The sequence below is a fragment of the Trachemys scripta genome, chromosome 11 (assembly GCF_013100865.1).
Source record: "Trachemys scripta elegans isolate TJP31775 chromosome 11, CAS_Tse_1.0, whole genome shotgun sequence".
NCBI classification, from domain to species: domain Eukaryota; kingdom Metazoa; phylum Chordata; order Testudines; family Emydidae; genus Trachemys; species Trachemys scripta.
Genome location: NC_048308.1, coordinates 16864295 through 16875924, shown reverse-complemented (window position 1 = coordinate 16875924; position 11630 = coordinate 16864295). Strand labels below are relative to the sequence as shown.

The following is an 11630-nucleotide window of genomic DNA, read 5'->3' as shown; positions in this document are numbered from 1 at the left end:
CCCCCAGGGCCCCCACCCCACCGCAGACCACCTCCCGGAGCAGTTGCCCCCAGGACCCTCACCCCAATGTGCTTCCCCCCAGCAGCTGCCCCCAGGACCCTCACCCCAGTGCCGGCCCCCTCCAGAGCAGTTGCCCCCAGGACCCTCACACCAGTGCCCCCCGAGCAGCTGCCCGCAGTGCCGGGCCCCCCTCCAGGGTGCAGCTGCGCCCAGGGACCAACCACTCCCCCACACGAGTGCAGTACTCCAGCAGCCCTTGGGGCCGGGCAACCCCTCACGCGGTGCGGGGGCCCTGGAACAAGCTCCCCTCGCCTTCGCAGGGCGGCGGGCGATGGCTATAAAGGAAGGTGCGCTCCTTACCGCTTTGGCGCTAACACAGCCGGGCGGATAAGGGCGGCGACGGGGCCGCCTCGGTGACGGAGATTCACACACGAGGGAGAACTGACCCCATCACCAGCCCCCGACAGCGGCTCCGGTTCCTCCTACTGCCGCGGCAGGGACAGAGACCCGCCCCCTGCCAGTGCCTGCGAACGGCAACGCACAATCCCGCTGACCGACGTCAGCCTTGGCCATTTACAGTCCAGCCTCCGCCCCCAGAGCTGCCGCTGTGGTGCACATACCACTTGCGCATGAACTCGCCCACTGAGGGGTCTCTGGCCAATCGTAACGGATGGTTTTACTGAATGACGGCCCTAATTACCAATAGGAAGTCGGTGGACCGGCTCACAGAGACCCGCCTCCATGGTCCACCAACGACCAGTGGAATCGCGGCGTTGCGCTGACAGACGGTTTTCATGTCTAATGACAATCAAGTCGGTACTTGTTCCCGTAGTGATATTATAACCCCCTTCCTCGCGAGCTCTGGTGCTGTGCCCAACTAGAAGGACCAGCTCGCTGGGAGCCCCCTCCCGTAGCATCAGCAGCGAGCGTCTCCCCATCCGCCCAAGCCTCCGAAAACAGGACCGACCGTTTCCCTAAAGTACAGCGCAGCCCGTGTTCGCCAGCGCAAGGCATCCTGGGAATTGTAGTCTCTTGTATTAGCATGCTCATTGCTTGCCCCCAGGAGCCTGTTTAGCAACGGGCCAGTCGGAGAGCACCGGCCTCCGTCATTCTTCCTACCCTCACCCGCCATCTCGCTTATTTATAGGAGTAAAGGAGTTCTGCCGCCGACTGCCATACAGTCCACAGCACTCTGCAGCCCCACCCATTGCTCTCTGGGCTCGTCGCACTGTCAGTCAGCACCATACACCCCGTCAACACCGCTCTCCCTTCCCCATCTCCTAGTAACTGCAATGCCTCTCTCTCTCCCCAGAATCGCTGGAGTCCTTCCCACACCTCGTCCTACTCGCCAACAGTCACCCCCTATAGAGCCTTCCCATTCAGACAGCCCCACACCTCAACATAGCTCCCCCACACCCCCTGCATAGCTCCCACCCCCCGTGTAGCGCCCCCCCCATAGCTCCCACACACCCCGTGTAACGCCCCCTACATTACTCCCACTCCCCGTGTAGCGCCCCCGCATAGCTCCCATAGCTTCACCCCTCCCCGCTCCGTAGCTCCCACAGCCTTCCCATTCGTGCTGTCGCCCCGCCTCCCTTCCCCGAAGCTCACTGTCGCGGCGTTGCCCCTCCCCGTCATATTCCCGCGCACCCCCGGGACAAAGTGGAGGAGGCGAGTCAGGACACGGGATCACAAACCCGCCCTCCCCCACCAGCGGGAAGGGATGAGTGAGTCGGTTGGACCGGTGCGGGGTGACACTCGGGGTAGGAACAACCCTCCCGCATCTCAACTACTCCCCTCCTATGCCCCCGGAAGCGCCGCTCGCGCACCCGCGGCCACTTATTGGCGGGGGATTTTTTCCCCTGCGGAGGGGGGGGGGTGTTTGGGACCATGGCGGTTCCCGCCCCCGCAAGAGGTCACTTCCGGGGCTGAGCGAGCCCGAGTCCGCGCGAAACCCGCGTCGCTCTGGGGAAGTGTGGTGGCGGCTGCAGCGGCAGTAGTGGTAGGTGTGAGTTAGTCGGCGGAGGCGAGGCTGCTCTCGTCTTTTACGCGGGATAAAGGGTGGCCAGGCAAATTTAGCCAAAGGGTCTGGTCCTTCCTAGTCCCCTACGGATTGGGGGGCTGGCGGCGCCTTGCATGGTGGAGAGCCGCGATTATTTCCTTCTCCCCGCCCCTGGGCGGTCGGGCTGTGGACTAGCGCGCCCTAGGGTCAGGGCTGCGGTGTGTGGCAGGCCGTGTTCACTGGGGCTTCAGCAGCTGGGTGTTAGTCCTGTCTAACGCCACATACCACTGTCTGGCTCCCTCCCCCCCTTAATGATGGCATGTGCCCCTTAATGTTGATGCTCGCGGTGGCTTCCCAGATTGCGTCCTAGGGTGGAAGTTGTACATTATTAAGCTGTTTGCTTACTGTGGTGGCTGAGATTGTGCTGTGTGGGAGTTCATCTAGGGACTTGAGGCTAGATCGACTTGTTCTTGACTCGAGGAAAATCCTCGTCTCAGAACCACATCTGAGACCTCCGTTTCTCTTGTGTGTTCATCTGAGGATGTAGATCCATGACCACCCAATGGCTAGTGACCCTTTAGAAAACATTGCAAATGTCTCATGTCACAGAAACCTAGCAGTCTAGGAATCTAGCAACTCAAAGTAATTAATATCCACACTGGAAATGATTATTCCATGTTCTGAGATTACTGCTTTTCAAATTTAACAATGGGATTCACTTTTAGCAACTTGACTACAAGACTAATGAACGTCAGATATGTTAAAACAGAATTTTAATGATGTTGAAATGTATTTGTTAGTTCTATCCCCAAAATGATTTGGGATGGCAAGCATCTGACTATAGAGCCCTACTCCAAATGAGAAGCCCTGCAAAATGTAGAGAGAAGTTAAACTTCACAGCTGTGCAGGAAACAGTTGAATGGTCTAGGACTGGGGTTCTCACCACAATTTTTCTGGTGGCCTCAAAGTGTGGACACCAACCCTTGCTGATGGCTGCACTGACACTTTTTCCTAAAATACTTTATTAATGTTAGAAAAAATAAATAAATATGCACATACACATCCAAATTGTTGTAATTTATTTATGTAGGTTTATTTTTTTTGCAGACTCAATAATAAAAATAATGCTGTAAAAAGTTATATTTGTATGTTTGTTAATATCACTTTTCACAGGACACTTAATAGCTACCTAGAAGGCTGTGAAAAGTGATACGTGATATTAACGAACATACAAGTATCACATTTTACAGTCTCCCAGGTAGCTAGTTAATCTGCTGTTAAAAGTGATGCATGCATGTTTCTCAGCAAGTCCCAGGACAAATTAAGCCCTGGATGGGAGGATCGGGGTGGAAGGTAGCAGGGACCGGGGGGATGGATGCTGGGCTGAGGGAGGCAGCGGAGGACAGGGGTGAGGGGGTGCGACTGGAGCTGGGGGGAGGCACCCAGGGCGAGAGCCCACTGCCGCGCAGCTAGAGCCTAGGGCCAGCATCTGTCACTGCACAACCAGGGCCAGGGGTCACTGCCTGGGGCCAACACCCACTGGGGTCGGCATCTGCTGCTGCATGGTCAGGGCTGGGGATCAGCGCCTGGGGCCAGCAGCCCCTGCCATATGGCCAGTGCCTAGGGTTGGCATCCAGCACCAGGGTTTGGGGCCCGTCCACGTCCAGCGCCGAGGTTCGGAGCCTACCGCCAGGGATATACACCCACTGCCACGTGGCTGGGAACAGGGATCTGCACCTGGGTCTGGCACCCGCTAGAGCCTAGCTTCCACACCCGCTGCCAAACGGACGGAGTCAGGAGTCGGCGGCTGTGGCCAAAGGCCAGGGCTGGGGATCAGTGCCTGGGGCCAGCTGCTGCCACGTGGCCAGTGTCCGCAGTCAGTGTCCAGAGCCGGGGGTTGGAGCCCGCCACCACGCAGCTCGGGTTCGGCGCCCACCGCCAGGGATCTGCACCCACTGCCGTGCAGTCGGCATCAAGGATCTACACCTGGGTCTGGCGCCTGCCAAACGGCCAGGGCCAGGGATTGGTAGCCGTGGTCAGCGGTCAGGGCTGGGAATCAGCGCCTGCCACCGGCAGCCGGGGCTGGAGGTCAGCATCCAGGGCTAGCACCTGGGATCAGTGGCTAGGGGTTGGAGCGAGCGGCTGGGCGTCAGCAGCTGCCACCAGGGGTGGTGCTACACAGCCAGAGCCAGGGATCAGAGTCCACCGCGCACAACTGGTGGTTGTAGCCTGAAGCTGTGTGGCCAGGGCCATGTGGCCAGAGCTGGGGGTGTCTGCTTGAAACACCGCAGCTGGAGCCAAGTGTTGGTGCCAAAGCACCATGGTTGGAGCCCTGGTCCATGCAGCCAGGCTCCCTAAGTCCCACCACCTGAGCTTGCTGCCCAACCACCCCAGGACTGAAGACTGAGTCCCACTCCCCCCACCCTGCAGGTCAAGAACTCACCTTGCTCCTTCAGCATTGTGCCCCTCCTGTCTCCAGAGGCAGTGCAGGGTGGCACACTCAGGAGCAACAGGGAGGGAGAGAGGGTTTGCCCCCCTCCCTCCCTCCAATCACCGCCCTGGAGGCCTGTGGCTGCACAAAAAGCCCCTGGTGGCCACATTTGGGAAACGCTAGTCTAGGAGATAAGAACAGATATAACTTAGATAATATTTTTACTTCATGGTCTAAGAGACAGACAAGGTTTTCATCTCGAGGCCAAAAGACCAAAAACATCAAGACACTTGATCATGGCCTTTGATAGGCCAATAGACTACTAACACTTTGATCTTAGCTACTCTCATAGCACTTTTCTTCAGTAGATTTCACTTTACAATGAAGTATCCACATTTTACTGATGGGGAAACTGAAGCACAGAGTGGTGAAGTGACTTGTCTAAGGTGGCTGACCTGGACACTGGCACTGCTGAGAATAGAACCCAGATTTCTTGTATCCCAGTCCAATGCGCTGTCTGCACTCCCTCCCATAATAAGGGAAAAGTAATAATGTAAAAAATTAGGAAAAAGTAATTTTGCCAGTGGGCAAAAACATTACAAGGATAGATATGCTAAGTAGCTATCCAAGTTGTTGTCTTACATAAGTTTTAAGGGGCAGAGAGATTGTCTCTCATCTGTGAAGTGCTTGGCACAATTTTGGATGCTGTGAAATAATGCAGTATAAACTCAGATTTGCAGAATGTGGGCTTTTCATCGTCATTGCTTAATTCAGAAATAGTGTCAAAGATCTGGGAATAAGAGGAAGGATTTTTTTAAATAAATGCTTATAAAGAATGTCTATACAATCAATAAAACTAATAATAAATCAATATACAGGCTAAGAGAAGAACAGGATTACAAATGCAAATTTCTAAGAAAGAAAAAGTGGTCTCTGAAACTACTTTTAATTAACTCCTTAAAACTACATCTTAAGTTGAGTGTTTCTTTAAGAAAATACTTACAAATTTTACCATAGATGTCAACAAGAGCTTTAGCGAAAGTATTTTCTTGTTTGTGCTTAAGGTAGCACCAAAAGGCCACAATCGGGATCAGGATCTCATGGTGGTAGGTGCTATAATAAACACATAGTAAAACAAGGTCCCTGTCTTGAAAGCTTGCTGCCTAATTTAAAATAAGATATAACAAGAGAATAAAACATTCCTTAGGAAAGGAGGATGAGGGTAAATATTGTTAGACTGCTCTCTTAATAGGCTAGTAGAGAGTACAACCTCATGGTTCCAAATAATGTAATTTTTATATCTATGTATCAGTGATCCCCACTTATGCCTTCCCTAGCAATTACGGAGTTTCTCCATTGCTCATGTGTCAGAGCTCAGTGAGTCAGAAGGCCTCTGAATTCTCCCTTGGTCTTATTCAGCAAATGAGAAATTAGAGAAATGTTCCAAAAATTTGAAAATTCTCTCCCTGATCATCATACACTGCTCTTATCAGAGGATCTGAAAGTGCTTGATGAAGGTGAGTATCACATGAATTTTACAGATGGCGAAGAGAAATGAAGTGCAACCTCAGTTAACCAGTTAAACGATATAATTTTAATCATTTAAATGGTTAACTTTTTACACAACATTTACAACATTACCAGAAACCATACAAGGAACAGCACCAAGCAGGGGCAGAGAATACTGTTCCACTCTTAGGGTCGACAGCCTGAAACCACAGAGGAAAAGGGTCAGATACTCTAGGGGATGCCCGTTTTTTTTGCTACTACAGTCATGTGTCTGGCACCCTCTCTGAGGCAGCACGTTTGGAAATGTCAAGGGTCTCTGGATCCAATCCACACTCAGTCACTGCTTTTGGGAACTGCCTTTCTCCTTTCCATTGGAGCTGGTTGGCTACTGAAGTTGACAAATGGTCATTAAATGTTATTGCTCATGGCTTCTCTATTTAATAATTTCCACTCCTTGCCCCTGACCATCCCCCTTTCCCATCATTATTCAGGGACTCTTCTCACAAGAATCTGTCACAAACAGAATTGGCCTCGTTGTTTTGTCTGGGAACCATAGGGGAGGTACTTGTAATCCAGATCTTTCTACCCAGATATTTCCTTATCACAGAGAAGAAAGGGGGAATATCTTGGTCTTATTCCAGACCGAGGAGACTGAATAAATACATATGCTGCCTCAGATTTAAGATGGTAATGCTTGCCTCCATTGTATCTCCAGAGGCTCAACATTGTTTTATAGTTCTTGAATTTCAGGACACGTACTTCTGCATGGTCTTTACACGGTCCACAGAAAGTATTTAAAATTCATGTTGGGGCCCAATTGCTGCCAATATAAGGTAATGTCATTTGGACTCTCCATGGCATTAAAAGTCTCTATGGGATGCTAATCCCGGATTGAGAGGCATCTGTGTCTACCCGCTAATGACTGGCTGATCAATGGGTGATCCCAGTAAGAAATGGCGTCAAGCCTGGAATATGCCCTCTTCCTGTTGTCATATGGCCCTTCTGGTGATTTAAGAAAAATTGTGTCTTATCCCATCACAGATGAAAGTTCATAGGAGCTTTGATTCCAAGTGTGTGCAAGTCTATGTTCCTGAGGACAGATTCTTGATACAGTTGATAGAACTTGGGATACAGTCAAACTCAAGTACAATGGTATGGATGTGCCTGGGACTGTTAGGCAAAATGTCAGCATGTACGTACGAGATTCTGCTTGCCAGACTTAACTTGCAGCCCCTGCAATTCCAGCTCAGATCTGTCTGTTCGCAGAACAAATAACAGTGGTAGTCCTATTTCATGTGCTGTCAGAACAGAGATGGTGGTGGGAACCCAAGAACGTATCTGGTGGGATATTGTTCCTACCCCTTTATCCAGTTACTTTAACCAATTAGTTTAATCATGGATGTTTCAAGGACAGGTGGTCGAGCCCACTTGAACCACATAAAGATGCAAATGACTTGGTCCCCAGCAGACATGAAACTCCACATCAACGTCCTGGAAGCCTGCATGACCTTTCTAATGGTTCTCCAAAACTACACAGTGCAGATCCCAGTGGACAACATGTCCAGAATGCACTACATAAACAAGCAAGGAGGTGTATGTTAGTGTCCCCTCTACCTGGACACTATTGAGCTCTGGACATGGTGCCTCTGACATGGGATACTCCGATGTCGTTCTACTCTGAGGGGTCAGTAACAATTTGGTGGACTTCCAGAGCAGGTAACTGGTTGCCAATCACAAGTGATTGCTGCAGAGATCCATAGTAGAGTAGATATTACTTTGCAGGAGGATTCTGATAATAGACCTTTTTGCCACTATTGTCAATGCCAAGTGCCAGAATCCTATGACCCTTCTACTACAGGAGTCCAGGGTTACTACCATTTATTTTCCTTCTGCAGTGGTTGTAAGGCTTCTTGTGTGCTTTTTGACCAATTTCCCTGATCCTCAGGGTGATTTCCAAGATCAAGTGAGATAGAGCCAAGATCATTCTCATTGCTTCCTACAGGCCATGGCAATTTTGTGAGACAGACCTCCTGCACATCCTTTGAACTATTTATCCTGCTCTCAGATCTGAGCAATATGGTCTTGCAGCACCATGGCCAGATACTGCATCCAGACCTGAAGTCATTGCAGCTGATATTGTGGCTGTTGGCTGGTTAAGCACCACGGATAGAGACTGTTAGGTCAGGAAAACTTCAACTAGAAAGAAAACTAGACCCAGAGCAGATATCAATACCAAAGATCCTCAAATATTTATTGAACAAAAGGCTAGCCTTTTCAGCTTGATTTCAGGGTCTGCCTCACAGCAATCTTGGCTTGTCATCCTGGTGTAGTTGTGTTCAGTTTTTTCTGCTCCTTGTCCCCTGACTGCCCCTTCCTGGGACCCTCTACCCCAACCCCCCCCCCCCGGTCCCCCCCCCCCCTCCCCCCCCCCCCCCTCACTGTCCCCTGACTGCCCGACCCCTATCCACACCCCCACACCCTGACAGGCCCCCTGGGACTCCCACACCTGTCCAACCGCCCCCTGTCCTCTGACTGCCCCTGGGACTCCCTGCCCCTTATCCAACCCCTTCACCCCCTTACCATGCCGCTCAGAGCACCAGGACTTGCAGCTGCACCGCCCGGCCAGAGCCAGCCATGCCACCTTGCAGTCTAGAGCACCGGGGCAGGTCGGCCGCTCTCACAGCCCCACCACCCAGAGCGCTGGCGGCACAGCGACCTGAGGCTGCGGGGAAAGGGGGGCAGCAGAAGGCTAGCCTCCCCGGTCAGGAGCTCAAGGGTCGGGCAGGACAGTCCCGTGGGCCGTAGTTTGCCCACCTCTGTTTTAGACAGAAAAGTGAGTGAGCTTCAGGTGAACTTACAGCTGAACCTCCCCGCACAACATTCTATAAGGATAAGAATCCTTACCTGAAATTCATCTCCAGTGTTACTTCTGAATCAATCTACCTGTCTTCTTTCCTAAACCACACACAATACCAAGAGAGAAGCAATTTCACACTAGATGATCTTGGGGACCTTGCTTTTATGATGTTGACAGAACCAAACTATTCACACAGTTTCCTGCTTCGTTCTTAGGCGAGTCCTAAGGTCAGGCCATCTCGTCTTGGAAGATATTGAAATGGATAATACAGTGTATCTCACTTTATTACTGTTGGCTGGTGTGCCTCTCCCACTGAATATCGCTGCACATCAGAACACAAGCAACATCCTATGTCTTCTTCAGAAATGTTCCAGTTTCCAAGATCTACAAGGTGGCAACCTGGCATAAATATTATGCCTTGGGCTTATCCACCAGGTCAGGTGCCAAGTTTGGAAGAGGTGCACTGCAATATCTCTTCCACTGATGTAGCTGAGACTCCGCCTCATACCATTTGGAGGGGATACTAATTGTCCGTCACCAGCTGTGGGAGCATCACTGATACAGGCTTGAAGACAGTGGTTAACTGTGGTTCTTTGAGATATTGTCTGTGGATCCCATGACCTGTACTCCATCCCCACTTTTCAGAGTCCTCTGTTATCATGGGCTTTGAATTGTGAGGGAAGTAAAGGTCAGGATGGCTGTAACTCTCCTTCATGCCCTCGCCCGGGGCACAGGGTGCATGTGCGTCCCTGACAGATGTTGCTATTCAGAAGAATCTGATTTCATGCACACAGAGAGTGGGACCCATGCTGACTAAAACATTTCAGAAACCCATGTTTACTGTAGGGTAAGTAACCATTCTTTCTGTCCTCTGTTGTAGATGGTTGTGATTTTTATTTCTTATTTAAAGTTGTATATTTTGCCTGTAAACTCATCTATTTGTACATCTGTGAAATTCTTAAGCTGTTAGTCTGTGATACAAAGCATAAGAGATGTTTTCATTTAGTCTTAGGGTTCATTGTTTGTTTGTTTTCTTTGAGTTATCATGTGAATTCTATGAAGAGTGGGGGGACTGTCTGGGTTAGGTAAATTAGAGCTGAGCTGATCTTATATTCCTAAAAAATTTACCTCCAATTTGGGCATATGTGCCCTTTGTTTCAATTTAAACTTTTTGTTAATCCTTGATTTTTGTGTTTAGTCTTATCGCGTTTAAGTCACAGGCAAAGGGTAACTAAATGCATCTGACAAATAAAAATATAAAGGTGTTCATTCAACAAGTTATAAGCCAGCTTCCTTAGTTAAATGATAAGAAATCTTGAACTGCAAACCAAGAGTTAATTGTCTAAACTAACATCTGTTGAGAAAATAGTACAAATCAACATCTATATCATTTAGCAATTAATCATTTCATGATAAGACTTTTACTTATTGCTACATATAGCTATAACATGTATTGTATTAAGAGTATTCAGTACCCAATTCCTAGCCTCTTGTTTGTTTCTTGCAGGTTCAACATGTCAAACACAGTCCAAGAAACTTCTACAGTTGGAACTTCTTGTTCTGAAGATGCTGATACTAAGCTATCCTTCTTACCTGAAAAACTAAGGGAAAGATTGCTTCCTTTTCAGAAGAAAGGCATCTTGTTCGCACTTCAGAGAAGCGGCAGGTAAAGTGCTTATATCATGGTATGCTGAAAGTAGTAATTCTGTTTTAGAAGTCTGTTTCTGGAACAATTACAAAAGCCTTACAAAAACAAGTGACAGTTAAGTTTCTAAAACATAACTTGCCTTATTGAATATATTCTATATGGCTTAAAAACAAATTTTAATTTTCTTAAAGAGTAAGTAGATTCTAATAATGCTGTATTCTTGAGCAACCCTGAATACCAAACCAGTGTCTATATGAAGGTAAAAATCAGTAAGGACAGAAAGTTTGTTTTATACTTCTACTGGGTTCTTCAAAACTGACCATTTACTCGTTTCTATAGTTGTTTTTTTGGGGGGAGGGGAAGGGTTACGGGCATAGCTGAGAGCATTCAAGAGAAAAACAGCTTGGACAGTTGAAAGATAGAGAGATTTTGTTGAATAAGGGCTACTAACAAATGTGTGAGCATTTCAGCTGCATTCATTTGGGGTTGGTTTAAGCAGGTTTGTGGTGACTTATGAATTGGTACTTTTCTGTTATGTCTACTATCCTATGCTACAATCTAAATTCTTGTATGTGGGGAGGAAGTGAGGAATTAAGACTTTGCCTATACCTATATTTTTGTAAAATTAACCTTTAAGATATTGTAAATTGGTGAAGGAAAGACTGGCTGAATTTGCAGATGGGCTACAACAATGGTTCTGAGCAGCTTGCACTGCTCCCCTTTATTTCCATGGAGTGTTAACTCTGAAGCATAATTATGGTAATTTAAGAGTCAAATAATTGATAATGCTGTACTGCTGATCAAAGCATGCATTAAAGAAGACTGTTCATATTATGAAGATCTGTGCAATCTACTTCAAAAGGATACCTCAGGATAGGTTGATGGTGGAGTCTAGGAGATTGCTGCCATTTTATTCAGATCTTGAATCATGTCCATGATAATCCATTGTGAGGGAGGTGTTACTGAGGTAGTTGGGGCCAAAGCTATATAAGGCTATATAGTTTAAAAAGATCACTTCGAATTTTGTCTAGAAGTAAACTCTGAGTCAGGACTGACTACAATGTAATATGACCGTTAGAGCTATTAAGTGCTTCTTATTGCCACAGATATCCATATGCTATGTATATAACGTGTCAGTGTAACAAGTACGTTTGTGGAAAGAATTAGTAGAAAAATATCCCAT

The 11630-nt window shown here is 48.5% G+C and overlaps 2 protein-coding genes across 6 annotated transcripts in view; one reads left to right on the top strand and one right to left on the bottom strand.

Moving 5' to 3' along the window:
- The window catches only part of R3HDM1 (R3H domain containing 1), a 144227-nt gene extending 143717 nt beyond the window's left edge, over positions 1 to 510 (bottom strand). Inside the window, exon 1 of one of the 2 annotated variants that reach the window (XM_034785070.1) lies at positions 361 to 510. The gene's annotated coding sequence lies outside the window, so the exon portion shown is untranslated. The remainder of the gene's footprint in view (positions 1 to 360) is intronic. The other variant, XM_034785071.1, reaches the window with a different exon arrangement.
- Positions 511 to 1642: 1132 nt separating this feature from the next.
- The window catches only part of ZRANB3 (zinc finger RANBP2-type containing 3), a 112858-nt gene continuing 102870 nt past the window's right edge, over positions 1643 to 11630 (top strand). Inside the window, exons 1-3 of one of the 4 annotated variants that reach the window (XM_034786005.1) lie at positions 1643 to 1763; positions 9015 to 9646; positions 10307 to 10465. In XM_034786005.1, the coding sequence (XP_034641896.1) occupies positions 9513 to 9646; positions 10307 to 10465 (293 nt within the window). In that variant the 5' untranslated portion in view covers positions 1643 to 1763; positions 9015 to 9512. Of the gene's footprint in view, positions 1764 to 1833; positions 2003 to 9014; positions 9647 to 10306; positions 10466 to 11630 lie in introns of those variants that run through there. The other 3 variants (XM_034786006.1, XM_034786007.1, XM_034786008.1) reach the window with 3 other exon arrangements.